Here is a 22,973-nt window from a genome sequence, read left to right as displayed (position 1 = left end):
GCAAAAGGCAGTGTGAGGAACGTACTCCGAGGCCGAAAAGGAAGATTGCTAATGCTGCTAAGAATCAAATTCTGCAAAGTTCTTGCAGGCACACCTCTGCTGTCTAGCCCTCACGTATCACTGTGAGGTTATTATACAGAACAAAGACAGCTTAATTTACATTGCTCATTGAATAAATCCATTCTCAAAGATGTAGATTCTGTCACTGATATCCATCGGGGCAAACCACTCAACAAACTTGCCTTGGGACCATTGCTGCACGAAGGAAGAACAATACTTTGGCAGAAAAGTAGGGTGTCAAAGTGGCACGTTGTGTCAGCACGTCTCTGTTCCTTTGCAGTGCAGTTACATGTGCGCTTGAACGCTAGCGAAAGCGCAGACTAAACTTGCCTCCCCACACCCTTCCCGTATGTGTGCTAGCTAGATTACCTTAAACCTCACCCGAGTGCTCTCCTGCTAGTGAGCAGCCTTTGAGTTGGGTTTCACGCCCACACTTAAATTCCACACCAGCTCTTTAACACCTTGTGGTATGAATTTTAGTACAGCATAAGGCAATCCTCACCGAGAAGTTAAACGCACGCTACAGCATGACATTCTCTTCTGGCGTGCTTATTTGGCTCAGGGAGTGCCAAATTGTCCAGTTCTGACTCAATTTACTAAATCTGCATCACGTATCTGTTCACAGACAGTTCTAATAATGGGAACCAGGTGGGAAAGACTTAAGATAGTCCCTTAGTTAATTCCTTGTGAAACTACATATCTGAAACAGATGCAGAATGACACCTCAAGCGTGGACACTCAGTGAAAATACTAGTAAATGGGGGCTTTTTGGCATAAACAATCACACCTCCTGGATTCAGAATACTACAGCAGGTCGTCTTAGCGTGGTCAGCTTTTCAGACAAATGAAGATAACTCTGGGGGTAAAAGTAAGTTTGAAATCAAACGAGATTTCCTCCCCTAAGGTCAGGGGATTTCTGACTATATGGACAGGCTGATGATCACAGTCATTTAGTGTCACGTTGGCTGAAAAATGGGAGGAGCTTGGTATAGCAGCTGACTATGCAGGATGCAAACTGAAGCTCATCATATAAGGAAAAAACAGAAAAAATTAATCACAGAATTAATATATTTGATAAGTTCTACTTGAAAGCACATCTAGCTTCTGACAATCTCAGGTCAACGAAATTCCAGTCTAGGCAAACAGTCCTCCTAACCACAAAATCGGTCTCTCTCTTCAAGTAGCTAAGTAAACAGCAAGCACCTTTTTTTAAGCTTTCTTTTCAACAGTCACAAGTGAGAGTAGCTGGACCATCAATTTCAGCAGTTTAGTTAGGGTAGCTTAGCCTAGTTAAACTAAAATGCTTTTAACCTCTTTCCCTGAACTTCAGCACTCAATTTGCAAAACGGAGTTAATGACATCGAGCAACACTGACTGCAGACAAGATACAGAGTGAAGCCAAGTTTACCCTGTCTAGCTCCTAACTGGCCAGAATAATTAAGTGTCTAAATAAAAGCATTGGAATTAGACAATGTCCCTATGAAAAAGGGAACCTCATTTGACTTGGAGAACTTACTTGCTTTACACAGATGACCGAGATACTGAGATACACAGATGCAAGTTAGATACTGAAATCAGGCTGACTATACTGCATCTGACTTAATTCACTTATATATGAAAGACCGAGAATAACTGAGAGTAGAATGAAAAGTTCACACAAATGACTGTACAGTAAAGTATAGAGCAAAAAAAACCCCTAATAAATTCAGTCAGGGAACACTGCCTTTGCAAAACAAAGGCTCGGTTTCCCTGGGCTAAGCAGCTGTATCACTTTCCAATTAAATATCGTATCATAAGCTGTCCATACAAACACATTCAACACATTAATCCAGATGTTTGTTACAAATTTCTTCTTGATCCTGGAACCTAAACATTCATTTGCCATGGAAGGAGTCAGTGCAAATTTTGTTTGAATTCTAGAAGGATGGGAGTCTAGAGTTTTGTAGTCTAGAAGTCCTGTAGGATGGGAGGAAGCTGTGCAACTTCTCATGGCCTTTTATTGCCCTTTTGTAACACGGACAGATCTTATTACAATATTGTTTACAAAGCAGTTTAGGTTTCAGAACCAAGGAACATTTAAGTAAGAAACATATTCCATTTGTTTGCATTCCAGTGTATTTAGTGTAATTTTCTGTGAGAAACTTGTCATGCTTTTAATAGTCCTCTTTTGGGGTTAGCCTGCCTGATTTGCTTGTATTACAGAACCGAGCCACCGTCTGGTATATTACTGATCTATAGTATGAAATACACTTCGAGGCCTGAAGCTATAGAATATGAAGTTTTCTAGACCTACAATAATCACTGTTTTCAGCCTGCCGCGTAAATAGTGCACACATCCTAGAGCTTTAAATTCCCAACCATTTCCTGATTATTATTATTACAACCAATTAATATTGTAGGTTCGGTCCAATATATACTGAAGTCCCTATCCAGGCTACCACCGTACTCCTCCTTACATACGTACAAAAAGAAGGGAAACACATTATTTTTACGAAATCTGAGTTAGGAAGGAGAACCTGATGTAAACAAGCACTGTCACAGAGCTCGATTTAAAAACTGTTATATTTGGAAGACAACAGGGGTAGAGGTTTGTGTTAACAGTTTGCAAACTACTGCTGGGAGTTGGCATCAGTCTGCTTTGTTATATTCAGTGTATATATATCTTTTATCTGGCATCAGTCTATGTGCTAAAGTAAACTGAGTTCTCAAACTTAGAAATATGGTTAAGCAGATACAGGTTTGTGTAAACAGTTGGTAAATTTCACTAAGTTAAACCACTGTGGAAATCTAACATGCTTTAATTTCTGGGTTAAAGACCAGAATCCAAACAGACTCAGCCCAGCAGAAGCTCAGGCTGGCTGGAGCAGTGTGCTTTTCTCTTATGCGGACTCCTCACAGCTTACAGGGGAACCAATGCTGAGCTGAAAGAAACTAGTCTGTCTCCCGCTAACCTTGTATTTATTCAGTATTCAGTCAGCTTACAGTAAAAGAGAATCTGGTCCTGATGATGGAATTTGTAAATACAACCTAAATCTATGATATTGCGCAAAGGGCCACATACACTATGTGGATTTGACTATCTACTTATAAGTACATCCAGCTTTTTTGCTGCTGCTGTTTTTCTCATATACAGGAATCTTTTAATTACTTAAAAGAAGAGTAATAGTAATCCTTCTTCCCTCTCCTGAATTACTTACCATGACATACTGATGATTGTTTTGGGTAAAGTCATACCCCAAAGAACCCTAGAGAGAATCTGATCACAATACCCAACAGAACAAGGAAGGATGAAGACGACAAAAAACCCGAACAAAAACCCCAAAGAAACAGCCTGGCTGTTTGTATCTAGGTTGCAGCTAGCAACTACTTGCACAACTGAATAAAGAATCCCTAAGGTATGGTGTACGTTACCAAGTTTCCTTTTGTAACCACAGGTTTGCATAGGTGCAAATACAAATTTGTTAAGAGCAAGCAAAATCTAGCCTGTTAAAATCTAGCAAAATCAACAGAGAAAAGAGCCACTTTCCAGATCACCTCCTCAGTTAATCAGACCGGAGCCTACAAAACACACGTTTCATCACATTGTTGAGCAGGCATGGTTGAGTTAAGGAGAAAAGATTTAGTTTAAAAATATGCTGATGAAAGGTAAGTAAAATGGCTGCTACCTCACCCACTGTTTCAGAGTTGTGGTTTGTAGCATCAGCTCCCCTTTGATTTCCAGAGGTAGATGGGAAGAGTCAAAAGACTTGGGGGAGATGAAGTACCTTTGTGAACCTAAGTCATTGCATAGAGGTTCTTTAGGGGTACTGGGTATGTAGAACTGGAGACAGACCGTTACAAAAAGTGTCATACCACAATGAAATAAGATCTTTTATCTAGACTCTGGTACCTCTGATCATTGCGGCCCCAAGAATCAGGGCTCCAAAGAACAAGCACCTTTATAGCTACCTCTTCTTTTCACATGCCAAAACATGAGTACCGTGTTATCAACGAAGGGCAATATGAAGCTTTTATAACCAGTGACTGAAAACACATTCTACTTAAAAATCTGAGTAAAAAATTACAGTGGATAGGTAAGCTGCTGCAGTTTGTTCATCAGAAAAGTCACTACATTAACAAGAATGAAAAAATCATACATGCAAAAGCTTCTTGTTCTGCTTTACCCATTCGCTATGCAATACAGTAACAAAACAAAAAAATCAACAGCATGGTTTTCTCATCATGGTGTAAAGTTGCTTGATTTTTCCAACTCTTTCTTTACTGAGTGTTTTGGAAGTTAGATTCTCCCAAGGCAAGAATGCAGTGCAACCTCAAAAATCAACAACACAGTTGTTCTGTTTAAAGTCTCTGGTCTTTGAAGAGCCTGCTCAGCTTCTTAAGCAAGAAAAATAGGAATGTCACAAGGGACTACTTAGATGTCTCTTCTGCTTTTGCAGCTATCCTGCAAATGTGCACCAGAAGTACATGAATTTTTTATGCTAAGTAATCTAAAACTTTTATAAGAATTCTTAACTGTTATTCTACCCGATGTGAAAAACAATACCAACAGATACGTTTCATGAGGTAGCCATCTGACACCTTATACTGCAGAACACAGTTGTGCTACTTTTAAAGCATTTGTAATCTTAAATCTTATAAAGGAATATACAATTTGTACTTTCCTTAGACTGTATGTGTTGTCACAGAATTATGAAATAAACATATCTAGTCCCTGCCTCACTAACTTCCACTGAATAGATCCGATTCAGAAAGTTCACTGGTAAAACTCCTTGTCAGATCGCAAAACACCGTAGCGTAGCTGAACCATTATGTTGAGAACAAATATCTAACAAGCACATGTGGTAGCGAGCTTTTTAAACCAAGCCAGTAAGGTTTTAAATAACTCATTCTTAATTCTGTGGTTTTTTTCTATTAACATCACATTTTATTAAAAAAATAAGTTTCCTATATTTAACATGTATATTAGCTTGCTGTATATGACTGAAGATCTCGAGACCTTTAACATTAAATGATAACAAATCAAACACTTTCTTCACAGCTTTGAAAAAGGGGGGAGGGGAGGACGGAAGAAGGGGAGGACAGGAAAGAGGAAGGAAAAGGAGGAAGCACCAGGCCATTCCTAGCAAGAAAACCAAACAGTTCTACAGCATCAAATTTTGAACCTGCATCACAAACGTTAGAAAAAGGAAAACCGACTATGCTATTGATCAAATTTGGATATATTCCGTATGATTAGAACATACCATTGGGAAAGGCAAGACTGGGAAGGAATACATTCTATTTGCAATTGTCTCTCCTCTGTATTTCCAAGAAATTATTTTCCTTCCTTCCCTACAAGATCTAAATCACTGATTTACTTGCATTTGTATAAACTACTCTTCCAGTATGTCAGCTGCACTAAAGCCAGATATACAAGACCGTGCAGGGAAACAATCTGAAACTGTTTTAGATTTTCCCCAACAATGGCAAGAACACTGGATAAATCTGATGAAGGAAACAACTCGGAGGTGTGCACATTGTGTATTTAATTTGTAGTCCAGAAGATTGCCCCCATATACTTCCAACAAGAAACCTGTGTAGAAGTCATCTCCAACATAACATATATATGTGGTGCTTACATATTCTCCATGGGGCCCAGGGTCCATGTGAGAAGAAAGAGATGAGGGAATGAACAACTCCCCCAAAATCTCACAGGTTATTTGTGCAAAAGGTTAGCAGCCCATGGTTGTATCGCCTTTGTGAGTGTACCTCCCTTTTTAAACAGAGGGATCCAGAGAGAGCCACCTGTGCAGAAATGCCCTGGCGGTAATGTTGTCAGCAGCTGTGTTTTCAGGGTTTAGTGAGAATGAAAACTCATGGAGACCCTGAAGTACTGGGTCAGACTTGATCTTGTGTATAAAGGTTTATCCCAGGGGACACAGTCCAGCTAATGAATTTTCTGCTGCTTCTCTTTGGGAGAAGGGAACGACAAATAACATTCCCAGTAGAAAAATGATGAGAGAAAAATACTATCTGCAAGGAGGGACAGAAGGTCCCTCTCTTCCGCCAACAGATTCCTTCCTGGGAAGACAGAGTTTCTGGTTCCCTTGAAAGATACCTGTATTAGCAGAACATTGGATATATAAATATCCTTTCAGGAACCATCTCTTACTTTCCTCATTTGAAATACCAAAGCCTTTCTATAACCAGGATAAGAGGCCATGTTTGCAGTTTAAGCAACAATGGCATTTTAAGATTATTGTAAAATCAAAATACACTGGAAATATCCAAACAAATCCCAACATTAGTCTGATGCTACCTAAAGCCAAGAACAAACAAGCAAGCAATGAACACTGGTATTTTGGTTTTTTGCGTGGATATTACAAAAAATAGTAATCATACACTTTTTTCTTTTTAAATGTTCATTACTTAGATAAAGCACATATGAATGTAACATTCAGAATTGTAACATAGAAAATGTAATGTGGGCAATCTGCTATTCCAAGTACACTTACCAAAATACAATTTTATAATGAAGAAAGTCTCAAAATACACCTGTACAACAATTGGGATCCACAAAATATGATTTAATAGTATCACTCAAGATCACTTCAATGAAACCACTTTTATAATACTGTTTGAATAGTCATCTCTGGTCAAAGAGCATTCTCCCTTTCCCTAGCCCGTCCCACTAAAGCAAGGGTGGAATTTTAATTGCAATGCGTATCTTTTAAAACCCCAAATCTGAAGCAGTCCTATTAACTATCACACTGCCTACACTTAGATACTGGGAGGATGGGAATCACCCTCTCTGAGGCCATGGTACATTGAGACACTTACCCATAATTACTGTTTGTAGCGCAAGCAGAATAATCTTGTAAAGGGCAACTAAATAGGGTCAAAATATGAATTAATTATCTCACTATCAAATCATTCCCCTATGTGTTACTTAAGCCTGTAACATTACAACTTTACTGAAAAAGAAAAAGTTAACCATTTTATCCTATAAATATTTTCTTTATTTGCTTTATGTTTAGAAGTTGCTATTTAAGTTCTATTAACAGAAATACATAACAAAAGCTCCCTAACAAGTGGAAAAAAAGTAATTACAAATGCTGAAAAAGTTGGCCTCATTAACATATGTACAGACTTGCTTACTTAATACACATCTTTGTGGGAATTATATCATTTTATGACACACATTTATACAGGCATTAAACATTCCCAAGTAACTCTGAGCAGAGAATATGCCAAATCTTTAGTCTGGGCAGACAAAAATGTATATTTCAGTTTTGATTGTGGGGCTAACATGCAACAGATACAACATTCAGTCTGAGCTGCTGTTGATAAGCTGTTCTGTTTTTTCCTGCAAAGATCTTTCCATTGAACCTGGGTCCTTTTGTCCCTTCTTTTCCTTGTTCTGCTGTTCCTGTAGCTTCAGGATTATTTTTCGTATTTCTTCTCTTTTGGTTTTCATTCTTGGGCGTGGAAACCAGTCTGTTAAGTTCATTGGTAGCTCAAAACTCACAATGGGATTCTGAAAAGAAAGGTCATTTGGATATTACAGTAAGCAGTTATCCCCGAAAGGACTGAAGAGAACTGTAGAGAGGAAAAGTACATTCTTCCTCACCTCATTCCATCAGCATAGAACAAGATTCCTACAATTTGTGTGTTTTGTACATGTTCAATTAAGATAAAATATATCAAGCTTCAGTATGTTACAGAGTAACATTCATCAAGACCACGGTTCTGGTTATAAAAGCATCCAAATTACTCATTTTTCTACATCTTTCAAGATAAAGCATTTGACTGCATAAATGCTTAAAATTGTTCTATTTTTTAAACAAAATTATTATTGTAATGGCATAGTACTTTTTTTTTTTTTTAAGGGTGACTAGCATCAAAATCTAGAGCTGTTCAGGAATTTCTTGCTAAATACTCCTGTTCTTATGAATATCTTTAGGACCACAGCCAACTAGGAAAGTCAGTTTTACATTTCACCCTAGAAAACAGGGCCTGTGAGAAGCCCCTGGCTGCCACGAGCACTTTTTATACTTACATTCTGATTTCTTGCTACAGGTAAATCATCCAAAGAATTGAAAGAATTATTATTATCAGACATCATCTATGTCACTTCTGTGACACTGCAACAATTTCACCCTAACCAAACAACAGTTTGTAGAATAGTGTTTTCTCTCAAAGAAATTCCTCCCTTTGTGTATTCCAGTTTACATCATTAACAGGGTTATTTAAGAGTGAATTGCATTCATCCATTGAGCTAACACTAGCAAGGCTACTTGGGAAAAAAACCCAGTGGCATTCTGCAGATGTCAATGCCTAATGTTGCACTAGCCACATTACTCCAAACAGAACATCAAGTAGATAATGCAGCAATAACAACCCCCTCTGTTTAACTGATTTTGCCAATGAAGCTACTTAACGCCAGAAGTAAGCAGACTTCAGAAGAATGACACTAAAGATGCAGAAAACCACGGGCAAAAACTGAACAAGTTTTCCCACTGTTTCAATTATGAAATAGGCTAGACAGAGGCATAAGAACATTAACAAAACCTAATTAGTGTTAGTACCAAAACCAGAAAGATATTTCAAATTAATCTGAGCACATCCTTAACTAGGGCTTTTGGGGGGCCGCCGTGGGGATGCGCGGGGGGCACCCGGTCCGGCCGCCCCCCGTGCATCCCCACAGCAGCGGCAGCCTGGTAACTCACCCCCTGCCCCGCCCCCCCCCCCCCTCCCCAGTTAACCCAGTCCCCAGCACCGCCGGAGGGAACTGGGGGCCACCATGCGGCAGCTCAGAGCCGTCCCTTTGCGAACAGGCACGGTGCTGACTGAACGAGAGTACCTGCTGTGCCAGCCGGCAGGTATGCTCCTTATTACACTGCCTACCCTGTCAAACAAAGTCTTTGATTTAAAAAAAACAAACAAACACTCGCCATGATTTCAACCCTTATTATTAACAAGATGATACTTGAATTAAATCCACAAAGAAAAGGTTGTGCCTGAATAGTCCACAAATGTCAAATTAGGCACCCTCCCCATTCAGTTTGTACAGCTGCTGAAAACAATGAGACTTTGTGGAATTTTTCAAATATACGATCAGCTGAAATTATCAGTTCAGTAACTGTAAGGCAGTCAAGTACCATGCAGCCGGTACAGGTTTTCCTCTCCCACTACTGTGACTTCTGACAATACCTTGTGATTTGCCATCTGACACACTTAAGTGCCATATCCCTATTCCCTGGCAGACAAAGCTGCTGTACCCTTGCAAGACCAGGCGGGACAAGGGATTCAGCCTGACATAATTCAGCAGTCAATTCGCAAGAAAGAAGGGGCTAAGAGCACAAAAACTTGCTTGCTTCTTACATCCCCCGTGTACAAAACAGGAAGCACTCTAGGATGGTTCTAAGCTCTCAAGGACTCAGCAGTAAACCAAAAGCTTTTAGGCTTCGATTTGTGTGAATGCACCCTGCTAAAGCCCTGCTGCTCTTACAGAAAGTATGAATGAGGGGAGGGTAGTGGAATGGAGAAGAAACCACCAGCCTTCCCAGGAAAGGCTTGGTTACAGACAGTTTAGGAACAGTGCTTTAAAGTACTGTGGACTGTAAACCGAGTTACTGTCCCATGCAGACAACATCTCACTTGACCATCATTTCTCCTCCCAACCTAGACCTGAAGGTGCTAATGCCTCCACTACTTCTCAAAGGAGCTTAACTTGAAGACCAAGACAGTTTAAGTAAGTAGGACTTTAACCAATTTCTTCAATGGAATCAAGATCTGGCATTTAGCTGTAATGATTCCACTTAACATGCTCTCTTGCAAGTTGAAAAAACAGCTGCATCATATTAACTGATTTATTCATAGTCACAGTTCTTAGGGAGAAAAAAACAAGCTTTTTGTGCTGCATCTTTAGATTTTTAACTCAAATTTGAACTCCGGTACTTCCTTGCTAATATTAAAGGATACTCACTATATGAACACAAAGGAAGACTCTAAATGTATTCTCTCAGAAAATTCCATGGCTTCTGATTTCTGATACGTACATACAACTAAAAATGATAGTTTATTTTTGAAAAAGTATTCATTATTATGTATGTTAATGTATAAATTAGTTTATAATGCATAACTAACAAATAGGTATAAAAGCTACACTAGGAGCCTTTTATAACTGCAGTACTTTTAATAGCTCAGATTTGATTGCTGCAGGAGACAAAAAAATGTTACACAAACAGGTATACATACCTCAAAAAAGCTCTCCACATACTGCAGTATGTACACTCCACAATCGCTGAAGTTGTTCTGTTGTGGCACTTTTGGGTTGGAACCTTTCATGACATCTTTGGAAAAGCTTCTTTTGTTGCCTTTCCTGACTTCCCATTCCACCTCTAAATATCTATGATAAAAGACCATGCAAATTAAAACTTCTTTTTCTTGAAGAATTTTGCAACAACACCACACCACCACCCACCCCAAAAAAAACCCTAGTGAAAAAACAACCACCCACAAATACGAAACTTACTCTCTTAGTGTTTTCACAACATTTGACCGGGAAGGGCCTCTGAGTGAGTCCATAAGCAAAATGCAGGGCCTAAGACAGAAGGGAATTTTTAAGTACACAGTATTTTACAGTAGTTCGGAAAACACAATGTTACAGAACTAGCTATGAAATAGTTTGTGGGGCGACCTTGAACAAAACTAGATCAATACTATGAGGTTTTGCCAGGGCTGCTATAATCCCCTAACTCGGATAGCTAAATGCAAAGTTATCTTTAGATTTAACCATATATTAAATACACTTACGAATGTACTAAGAAAATACAGCACTGTCAAACTGCAAGGATTTGTTACAGGTAAAAGCTAATTGCTTAACACCCCCTCAGGTGTCTAATGCCCTTTTTTGATGTACAAGGTATCTGGGACACTGGCAAGAAACTTAGAAAGTAAGGCACAGAACCCATAAACATCCTTCTGGAGTAGCAGCTGGAGGACAGATAGTACAGTCCACAGCACCTAAGATGACACCAGGCATGCATGTTCAACAAGTGATCCCAGCCAATGAATCTGAAATGTAGCTGACAGTTATGCACAGAACACACAGGCACTCAACTTGAAAGACTTTAGAAAAATAATGTACCTATAAACAAACATTCTCTAGAGAACCAAGTCTGCTTGAACCCTCTCTTGCATACTACAGGTGCTTACATCCCATCACTTAATGCAGAGGATGCTACCTTTGCAGTAGCTAAAAATGTTAACAGTCACACCAGCTGCCCTATATGCAACAGCTGGATTTATACATCAAAGCTGATACCAGAGTTCAGAATCTCAGGGCTAGATGCAAGACATATTTTAAGGGATGAACAGGATGTAGATTACTTTTCACAAAGCTCTGTTTTCTCTTTTCTAACAATAATACACATGCACTTAAACAAGGTATCATTTCTAGAAAGTAGTAAATTCAGGCAAATACCTGCATGCATTTATGTGTAGGTGTGTTTGCATTTATAAATTATGCAAATTTTTAGGTATAAGCATATAATTACTTGAATAATGTTTGCTTTTACTTGTACTTCGTTTAATTTCTGATAAAAAACAGTTATTAGATAGGCAACACTCTTCAAAAGTGCACAAATCATCACCTGGAGGGGGGGGGGGGGCAGGGAAGGGGAAGTAGTAAAAGCCTTTTCAAGGTTAATTTTCTTTTCCGTATAGAAGTAATTTAAAAATATTCTAATCGTAAAGCATTTAAGCACCCTTAATGATGTTTGATACTTCAGTGTCAAACATCTTACTAAATTTCATGTTTGGACTATAATATTGTGGGAAGTATTACATACAGATAATCCATCATCAGAATAGGACAAATATAGCCAAGCTATCTTCAGAAGCTCATAAATATTCTTAGAACTCACAACACAGATGGATTTTTACCCTTTCATGAAAATGTATTAAGATGTCATAAACATTCCATTATCATGTATAATTTTATTCTGCACCATAAGAACATATTGTGAAAGTCTTTACCTTTCTAGCTACCATTACACTGATGAAGAAGGAAATAAAAAAATGGATAAATACATTGTGAAAAAATACAAAGGAAACTGTCAAGACAGCAATACTAGTAGCAATGTTTCTGGATTTGCAATAATGTGTTTCTGTCACACCAAAATGCAAGCAACTGCAATCAATGATTATTAAGAATTTCTGGGTTCCAAACATCAAAGAATAAATTTTAAGGGTTTTCAAATCCAAAACAGCTTAAAAAGTCAATAAAATGTAACTGAACTTAGTACTGTGGAACACTCTTATTAGAGAAAAAATAATCCTAAGAACAGAGAGAGAGAGAGAGAGAGAAAGAGAGAAGAGTAATCCTAAAAACAGAGACAATAAAAAGAAACAGCTAGAACACATTTAGATAAAGAATGGGGGCAGTTAAACGTTATTCCCATTTTTCTGTACTAATCTGAGTGGTGACAAAGGTTTTCTTTAATATTAATTTAATTATTTTAAAGGCATTTAACTGCTTTTTAATATAGAAGGATACATTTGAACACATTTGATACTTCTGCGGCTTCTTTTTGTAGGAATCTAATCCCAAACTATGTTATTTCTCTAGCAGTTTCATTCATTAATTTTCTGCTCACTGAAGATGATACTATAAAGTATAAAATCCTCTCTCAAACACTAATAACATCCTGATTAAGGTGTTTGAAACTGATATATGACCATTTCCCACAAATACTGCTTTTGAAGTTCCATAAACTTTTATGAAATACCCATTTTAACTGTTTTAATACTTACTGTTTGCAGATAGTAGGCTTCAGGTGCCATTGTCCCATTTCTGAACTACAGTTATCATCTACAAGGCCACCATCATCGCTACTGTCTTCCTATAGAAGCAACACGTTTACAGGTGTAGTAAAGCTAATATTGTTTTTCAAACGGATGCAAAAGAAATTATTGCTATACTTACACTTTTTATTGAAGACCAATAACATAAGTTTAATAAAAGAAATGGTACCTTTAATCTGAAACCATTCCTGTTTGTAAAGTTTGCATTACCAACTTTTAGTCACACAGTTTCTCAAATCCATGCTGGAATGACATGGAGTGAATGGTGCTATTTATTTAATGACTGCTGAAACTAGAAAAAAACTGCAACTGATCTTTTTAAAGCATCCCTGGCTTAAAAGAAGTGCAACTCCATTATTTGCTTATAATCCAAATTAGCAACACTTTCCCCCTTGCTAATGATTACTGGAAATTTACTTGGTGGTTTCAAGTATCGTATCTTCTAGATGAAATGAGACAAGAACCGCAATGAACTCAGAAGCAAAATCTGATCTCAGCTCCAGAATGAAACAACTTGGTTCTTAGGGCAAGGGAAATTAAAACTGCCATTATTATATAGACCAGGGTGCAAGAACAGCCATGCCACAAACCTCGGAATATTCTTTGACCTTTTGATTTCAGTATTGATTGCTATGAAGAGTATGGAAGTTTTATGAACAAAACCACTAAGTTCTTGTATCTAAAAGTATCCCAATGATTTAGTTTCTTACCCTTCTACTGAGTTCACCATTATTACCGCAGAGCATTACGTAATAGCGAAAGAGATGCTTTCCAAAAATAGGAACCCCTGTATCAGCATGGTTTATGAAATTTTTGGTGAGAATTATGTACACATCACTAACACATAGGATCCTATGACTGGAATCCTTGTACTATGCCATGAAGATGTTATCATATCAGAAACTACTGCCTAGTTCCTAATACACTTGTTTCTGTTGCAGCCTCAGCTCCATTTTTGGCAGATGAGAAAGTGCGCTCAGCTTGTCATGTTCTACCATTTCTGTACTTCCTTTGTGCATTCTACATGATATCAGTAACAGCTTCAGCCTCAGTTAAGTTCTAAGCTACACTGCAACCATGAAATTTGGTATCTTTTCCTCCTCTCAAGGAACACAGCTGGCCATGTGCTTGCTTTCTTCCCTGCCTTCATGCCCCGTACTTGATTGGAAACATTCTACTCCTCAGCCTCCCATCTCCAGGCAACTCTTAATTGCTACAAAACAGACAAAAAAGGCACTTCTGTCAGGTGAGAATCACAGAACATTTGGGCAAGTGGCATGACAGGAGAGGTGGGTTGAGTCTACATGAAAAGCATTTAGGTTTCAAAATAAACTGAGGCTTTTATATGTATGCATACATAAACATACTATTTGGAAGCCACTGCAAATAGCTGGAGACATTGGGAAATAATTTTTGTTCTAGACTCAGAGGTGAAAAATAGGTAATTCCTAGACTGTACATCTGATAGTCTCCGACTCTTTTATTTCGGACAACTTGGAGTCATACACCTGGAACACGAACAGGAAGGCCAATTAGGAAGAATAATAAACATGTAACTCCTAGCTTGCTCACACTGAATATACACTGCGGAAGCAACAGGCCTATGGAATCGTGCCCTCATACCTGGCAGTGAGTCAGTAAGGGACATTTTAATGATCAGTCTTTCCACAGCTCTAAAATCTAAGCATCTTGCAACTTCAACGAGAACACTACTTGATTATAAATCCCTGCTGTTTAAATTTGATCAGGAGAAGCACCAATGAAATCAAACAGCAGCGTAGCAGCTAGTTACAAATGCATCTCTTTATGTCCAGAAAATGCAGCTGAAAGCTGACAAACTTGTTCTTGGGTCTGACAGATAAAACAGAAATGTATTAACTTCCAGAGAGTTTCCACTAAAATAATTGCATAATATTGCCACTATGCAAAAGACTCACAAAACTAAATGCAGGATCAGTACAGCAGTGTCCTATTAAACAGTTTAATGAACAAATGCACAACGCCCTCCTGTCAGCTAATTTGCAAGTTTTTGTAGGTAGCCAGTGCTTTGGATTTGACACTTGTAAAGAAAAGCAGCTTTAAAAAATGCACATTTACAATATGTATACAGCTTTTAAGCTGCCCATTCGAAATGCAACACAACAGTTCACATTTCCCAAATAAAATTGCTAAATTCTTTACCTGGTTATCTTGGTCTTCAGAAAAATCTATAAGCTCATCTTCATTTAGTTTACTGCCATCAGCTGAGTCTTCACTATAGTTTAGCCTGATTTTGTGCAATCCATCTGTATCAATCACAGACAGCAGTATATTTAATCATCAAATACTATGTCATCACTGAAGAGCAAACTAAATTTAAATAAATATCTCAAATTTCCTCAGGATTGCTCACAATAACTGATACAGCTGACATATTTTACTCATATGAACGAAAGTGAAATTTCTTTTCCAAGTAACACAGCAGAAAATGTTCTTATTTGAGAAATACGAAAAAAAAATTCTAGAGACCTAGACTAAAACCCACCATGAAATTACCCTGTAGTTCGATTAAGTCTCTACAACAGTATTAATCGGTACTGCTACCAGAAGGGTCAGTCTCATCTGGTCCCTTACTATAACTCCTTATTCCCATCCCTAGCTGCTTCCTTCCGTAACACTGAATGCTTCCACACAGATTGGACCAGACAGAGAAAGACAGTCACAAGCTTAATATTTTTTAACCTGAATCACTTGCTTCATCAGATTTGCTGTGCCGTTAATACGAAGACTTGTGCTGGGAAAAGGGAAAACGCAGCTTGCGAACACGCTGCTGGGGAGGGTTGAATGCAGGATCAGCTCTTCTGGGAGCAGCAGCTTAGAAATGTTTGTGAAACTTAACAATTTGCTACATAAAAAGAGTATCTATAAATTTACTCCCTACTCCCTCTACATACTTAGTTGTTTGGGAAACAGCAGCAGAAGAAATAAAGAATAATGAATGTTATAGCCATACCTGTGAAAGAAGCAGATGCAGACAGCTATGGTCTCGCTAGTCTTACTAGACTGCCATGCAAGACTTCAGAACAGATTTTGAGGGAAAAAATAATAAACTCTGTGGAAATTGCTCAACTTATTCATCAGTGGCCTGGCTGAAGGGACAGAGCACACCCTCAGCACGTTTGCTGATGGTACAAAGCTGGGAGGAGTGGCTGACACACCAGGAGGCTGCGCTGCCATTCAGTGACACCTGGGCAGGCTGGAGAGCTGGGAGGAGAGGAACCTAATGAAGCTCAACAAAGGCAAGTGTAAGGTCCTGCACCTGGGGAGGGACAACCCCATGCACCAGCACAGGCCAGGGGTGACCTGCTGGAAGGCAGCTCTGCGGAGAAGGGCCTGGGGGTTCTGGGGGACAGCAAGCTGCCCATGGGCCAGCTGTGTGTCCCGGTGGCCAAGAAGGACCCTGGGTGGCCATCAGGTCGAGGGAAGTTATCGTCCCCCTCACTCTGCCCTGGTGAAGCCACACCTGCAGCCCTGTGTCCAGTTCTGGGCTCCCCAGTTCAAGGGAGACAGGGAACTGCTGCACAGGGCCCAGTGGTGGGATACCAAGGTGATGAGGGGACTGGAGCATCTCCCTTCTGAGGAAAGGCTGAGAGAGCTGGGCCTGTGTAGCCTGGAGAGGAGAAAACTGAGAGGGGATCTGATCAATGTCCACTAATATCTTAAAGGCAGGTGTCAAGAGGACGGGGCCAGGCTCCTTTCAGTGGTGCCCAGTGACAGGACAAGGGGCAACGGGCACAAACTGCAACACAAGAAGTTCCATCTGAACATGAGGAAAAAGTTCTTTACTTTGAGGGTGACAGAGCACTGGAACAGGCTGCCCAGAGAGGGTATGGGGTCTCCTTCAAAACATTCAAAACCTGCATGGAAGCAATTTTGTGCATCCTGCTCTAGGCAAACCTGCTCTAGCAGGGGGTGGGACTAGAAGATCTCCAGAGGTCCCTTCCAACTCTGACCATTCTGTGAAATAAGTCAAAAATTGATAACTCATGCCAGCAAAACCTGAAATCTTCATAAGAAAACTTCTCCTAGAAAAGGACTATATAATAATATTAACAATGACAGAAATAAAAGTGCTGGTTATGGTGTCAGTGGAGGATGTACTAAAGAAAACCAGAATTTCTGTAAGAACAGTAAATAGGGCAATGGACTAGCTAGTGGAAAAAACGGATAAGACCTGAATTTGAGAACACTTTAACAGAGAAGTTGAAGTAACTTTGGAACACTTTGGAAAGAGGTCACTAGTGGAGTTCCATAGGGACAAAAACTTGGGAATTAGTCTTACTCAGTATCTTTGAAAAGACCTTAGCACAAGAAGTAGGCCATGTATTAATGTGACTCATTGCTGAGATTCCTAAAAAATAAAAATTGGTATTGAGAAGAATCATATCTCATACAAGAACTGAGCAATAAAAAGACGATTAGGTAAGTAATAATAAAAAAATAAATCTGTGATTTTCTCAACGTTATTTAGATATCAACTCCTACTGATTTACAAGTCCAACACCAGAATTTAGTCTGGGATCAAGACATCTAACTTTAGGTTCCCATGCACAGTAGGCATCTAAGGGCTCACCAGCAGAGCCCATACTCAGAGCACAGAGATACTCAACTGAAGAACTACTCTATGTCTGCTGAGTATGGATGAGAGGACACGGTCTCTTGGTTTCATTGACTACACCATCAGAGGCAACTGCTGTCTTCTGATATCCTAGGATATCCAGGAGATATGTATGGATTTGGCAGAGTCAAGACTCACACCCTTCTGGAGCAACAGCTGAAGGCTGGGCAGAAAACCCAAGGCCTACATCCCCATCTTCCATCTGGTTGAAATGGAAGTTTAGATACACAGCACATCTAAATTTAGCTGCCTAACTGTATGCTTTGTGTCAATCTCAAGTTGAATCTCATCCTTAAACCAGGACTGTGACCTGTAAGAATGTCGGTGTTAATGAAAGGGTGCATCATCTGCAACAGCTGAGCAAAAGTCTGAGTGTTTTAGTCAGCAACAGAATGACCATCAGCCACCAATACAATGCAGCTGTAAAAAAAGAAATGTAATCCCTGCAAAAACAGACATCATAAAAGGTGTTCCAACTAATTACAGACACGTAACAGTAGCAGCATCCAAGACATGACACCATATCTTACAGCAGCAACATCATAAAAACAGTAACAATCACACATAAAATGAAAAAATCAATTCAAACAACAGCAGACCTACACATACGCCCAAGCTCCGCCAACAAGGCCTTCTAGAAGTGACAACGTTATCACAAATGAATAAATTTACAATAGAAAGTAGGACAGTGTTTATACACACAATGATACTGAAATTGTAATGGCCTGCAGTATACAGATTATACTGCATGACTGATAATCTTTTCAGATTTTGTCCTGTAACCTATGCAATTACTTACTGTATAAATTAAGCCAGTAGGAATAGTATCGGTTACTAAAGTACAGTTATTGCGTGACTAGATGTTTCATACTTCATGCCTCAAAGGGTTCCAAATCTTGCAGCGGGCAGAGAAAACAATCTTTTCCTAATTCCTTCATCTGCCTTTAAAAGTATGTTAGTTCCTTTGTTCACTTTGGTACAAACTCTGTTCCAGATCACTGAAATCAGCCTCAACAGCGGCAATGAATGGAGAAAGCCTCTCTAAATGTGAGATTCTTAAAATTTTTTTTAAGATTATTTTCACCTTATTCTTTTTACATACTTCCTATCAGGACATTAAAGAACTTAATGGTGTAGAAGCAAAACCTCAAATGCTAGAAGATGCTGACATTAAAGTTGCTCACGCAATTTTTAATTTAGTTCTCCCACACACATACATTATGAGGATCCATAGTCAACTATTAGTCTTTCCTTAATGATCACAGTCTTAAGTGACGCAAAGCAGTATCTACAAAATGATTTTGTGCGAAAAAAGGTCACATAACTGAAAAATTAATCTGGTTTAGGAAAACAGTGCTTTATCTCCTGCCCTTTGCCATGAAAGTTGTCTCAATAGCCACAAAAACATTTTATAAGCAATGGCTATACATTACTTATACTGTAAGCACTCAAAATTCAGCCACATAACGAACTTTCAAAGTATGAAGTTTATACGCTGCAGGAGTACTGACAGATGTGAAATCTCAGAATTTTTCATTAAAACGTGCATATTTTTACAATTACATACCCATAGATTGGCTAGCAGTTGTGAATTCACCCTGTATACCATTTTCATCCGGAGTCCTGTGGTCCAGTTTAGGGCATGCTGATTCCACAGTGTTAGGTTCTTCCACATCACTGTCTATTTGATTTAGTTTTTTGAAAGCACTTTTTCCCCTGCAAGGACTTCTTCTACAACATGAAGACTCACTGTCTTCTGTTTCAGTGTTTGGGTCAATTAAAGCTGTATTATACTTTTTGGTCAACGTCTTCTTTGCTGTGGACTTGGAAGGTGAGTTTTGTGCATCTAATTCATTTGGCAAAGGAGATGGTGTGTTGCTCTCTCCATCTGATGAGGAAGATTTTATCTGTGTTGCAGCATTTTCATGATAGTGGGGATTTGGTTCATACCTGGGTTTTTCTAAACCAGGAAAACAGATGACAGCCAAAAACCAGTGGGCACTGCAAAGGAAAAAATAGATTAAAAACTAACTATATCAATGCTCAGAGTTTAACCTGGAGTAGGTAAAACTCAAACAAAACACTGAGTACATGCGCACATGCACACACAAAACCCAAAACCCTGCCCCCAACAGGTATCAAAGATATACTGTAATAGCTGTTCACTTTTCTGAGCAGGTTTTACTCAAGCCTTCACAGTCTTCTCTAAAGGTAAGATCACTCCATGCAAGTAGTCACCAACAAATTCATTAATATGATGCCGTTAGTGGAAAACAGGTGCTGTCTAAATATTCCTTTCAATTCCCTCATACTTTATTACATTCTTTTCCTTCTTTGAATTAAAGCTTATTTATCTTTTTAACATTTTCTTTATCACTGCATGAATTAGAGATCATAAAGTTCATGCTTTATGGCTGCATAAAGTTTTCTAGCAGTTCAGTGCTAACAACACAAGTAGTCAGATCTAACAGTATAGCTGTATTGCCCATATTCTTCTGGCTACGAGATCTTCCAATGGTGTATGAATGGCACTTCGTATTTTTAAAGAAATCTTGTTAACAATGAATTTAAAAAGGGGAGAAAAGAGTGTTTATAAAGCCATCACCATGACTCTGTTGTCCTCCTCACCCTTCAAAGAACTGACATTCTAACCCTTTCAGTATCAAAACCAGTTATATGCCCCAACAGAAACTAAGTTTTGCCCCAGTTTCCTCCTTATCTCCTTGTCTCTTCAGACTTCACTGACTTGCCACTCAATCAGAAATGGAGCAGCAGCAAATTCAGGGACTGAGGCACTGAAAGTAGCTATCAACTGACGTGATTTAGAAATTTTCTGAAAGATCTTAAGACTCCCTACAGCGTAACAAAACAGAACCTAGCTATGTATTATGCAGGTGAAGCCACATTTCAATGTGTTTTAAGAAAAGAAAAAGCAGTAGCTAACAATGCAGGTCTAACTGACATATTAAAAAAATACTCAGATGATTACGAAGCCTAAATTCCATGAAAATTAAATGGCAGTTAAAGTTAAGTGGCCTTTGAAAGCAGCATGTGAAGTATGGAGGCATTTTGTCTTAAATAATTCACCACATCTAGTAAATGAATACATTAAGTATTGCCAAACCCTGGATCTGTGTGTGCTCTATTAATATGGGGTTTATGTACCAATTATGTAAACAGAATAGCAAATTAACCTGCATCTAAAAAGAAAATAGCTTGTAAACTTTTAAAAGAACAACCTATTTCCATTGAAGACCTGAACAAAAAGAACTGTACTGCCACAGAATACTGCTGCAGTTACGGTTAAAACAGCCACATTGTTCTGAAGTTAATTCTCCCCTAGATTCATCCTGCCCACCTCCAGTTACTGCAGTTTGAAAACTTGTTAGATGATGAGCCCCCATTCCCTAAACTAGTGGTTTTGGGAGAGTCTGGAAAGTCTTTCTGGAAGTAGATATCAAAGTCCAGCAATTCCAAAGCAATCATTTCTAGAACGTACTCTTAAACCAGATGCCAGAATAAATAGCTGTGTCCTAAAAGAAAAAAAAAAAGCATCATTCTACGCAGCACAGGAGAAGCGTTATCAGGAGCAACCATTAGCAGCGTTCCTATAACGCAAGAGAAGCTCTCAAGTTTTTCCGAATCCTAGAATAACTTGCTTCCCATACTAATTAATTCAAGACACAAAGAAGCTAAAGAAACTCTGAGACCGTTTTTCAGCCAACCTTAACCACAGATTAAGGCTTGAGACCTTTTATAAACAGTAATGAATGTAGATCTTTCACTGGAACCAAAGAAACACTTCCATACCTTCGATCCGCTATTGTATCACGTAAGAGGAAGTTCTGTTTACAAGGACTAATTACCAGCACCAAACCAGGTGGCAAATTCCTCAAAAATAGCTGCAGTGCTGCAACGGAATAAACTGATGGATGAGAGGTGCGTGATGAAAGCCTTACTACACTACATAGGTTGCACGTACAAATGTCCAGGCAAAGGCACACTAAAAAATTCTGAAAACCAGGTTCTCCAAGAACCACACAGAATGGCATGGACTCTGCTCTCTATACATCACAGGCATTAATCGGCTCTCCCTCCACACCGCGGATTCTCTGTGCTCCTAGTGTTCTGACTAATCCCTTGAAGTTACAGGGCAATGCTCCAATTACAGAAAAAAACCCAAAACCTAGACAGCTAGTCAAGAAGTTGGAAGTCATGCTCTACTGAACTCAGGGCATCTAAACACCTCCACTCTTGTCAACACCAAGTGTGACGATCCTCATTTTGCAAGTGAGGAACAGGAGCACAGCAAACTAATGTAACACAAAAGTAGTCACACAAGGGAGTTTCTGAAAAAGCTGCAACTTCATACAGATGTTAGGTCCCAGCCCATAGCCTTTGTCGTAAGATATCCAAAACTCACTGCAGATTAAGAAGCCAACTAATATAGAAATCAGCACCACAAACACATAAAAATGTTGTATTTGGCCCAAAAGCAAGGTTTCACAGTTCTATTAACAGACAAAGTCCAAGGGCTATATGTTTTATAACACATTATATACACAGCTACGGACTGTTACCTGAGGCTTAACTTACACAAACAGTACCTATACTATACTTGATAACCAGATCTGAAATCCTTCAGGTTAGTATTTTGCCATTAAGAAACAAAAATCACTACTAATACTTATTGCCTTTTTTGTCAGCAGTATGTTTAGTTCTAAAGATAAAAACTTGTGGTTCTATATCAGAAAACCTAAGAAGCACCTGAAGTGGTACTGTAGTGAAGTTAATGAAAGTAAAACAGGATTTACATGTCAATTCAATATAAAGACACTAGCTACGTATCAAAATAAGAGAGATACTTGCAATAAGGTAACCAGCAAAACCTCAAAACATTTTGCAGTGGTTTAACCGGAGCCAGCAACTGAATACCACACAGCTTCTGGCTTACTTCTCCCCTCCCCTGGTAGCATAGGGAGGAGAAGCGGGAAAGAGGTAAAAGCCAAGGGCTGAGATAAGTAGAATTTAACACTTGAAGTAACATAAAATACAATAAAACCCAATAATAATAACAACAGTAATTGTAATGAAAAGGAGGGAGAAGGGGAGAGGAATAAAATCCAGAGGGAAGGAGAGGAAAAAACCCAAGTGATGCGCAATACAGTTCCTCACCACCCGCTGAGCAGTGCCCAGCCAGTCCCTGAGCGGTGATCAGCCAGCCCTGGCCAACTCCCCCCGTTTATATACCCAGCGCGACATTTTATGGTATGGAATATCCCTTTGAAGTAGGTCGGCTGTCCTGTCCCAATTTCTTGTGCCCCTCTAGCCTTCTTGCTGGCAGGGCCTGAGAAACTGAAAAGTCCTTGACTTAGAATAAGCATTGCCTAGCCACAACTAAAAACAC

At 39.0% G+C, this 22,973-nt stretch overlaps 1 protein-coding gene across 3 annotated transcripts in view; it reads right to left on the bottom strand.

Moving 5' to 3' along the window:
- Positions 1-6,502: 6,502 nt before the first annotated feature.
- The window catches only part of SENP6 (SUMO specific peptidase 6), a 90,826-nt gene continuing 74,355 nt past the window's right edge, over positions 6,503-22,973 (bottom strand). For all 3 annotated transcript variants that reach the window (XM_037391319.1, XM_037391320.1, XM_037391321.1), the window contains 6 exons: positions 19,134-19,567; positions 15,091-15,194; positions 12,859-12,947; positions 10,577-10,645; positions 10,300-10,450; positions 6,503-7,576 (listed from right to left, as the gene is read on the bottom strand). In XM_037391319.1, coding sequence (XP_037247216.1) covers positions 7,367-7,576; positions 10,300-10,450; positions 10,577-10,645; positions 12,859-12,947; positions 15,091-15,194; positions 19,134-19,567 — 1,057 coding nt within the window. In that variant the 3' untranslated portion in view covers positions 6,503-7,366. The remainder of the gene's footprint in view (positions 7,577-10,299; positions 10,451-10,576; positions 10,646-12,858; positions 12,948-15,090; positions 15,195-19,133; positions 19,568-22,973) is intronic.

Source organism: Falco rusticolus, chromosome 6, assembly GCF_015220075.1.
Source record: "Falco rusticolus isolate bFalRus1 chromosome 6, bFalRus1.pri, whole genome shotgun sequence".
NCBI classification, from domain to species: domain Eukaryota; kingdom Metazoa; phylum Chordata; class Aves; order Falconiformes; family Falconidae; genus Falco; species Falco rusticolus.
Note: the sequence above shows the minus strand (reverse complement) of the source record. Positions and strands in the feature narration are given on the sequence as shown.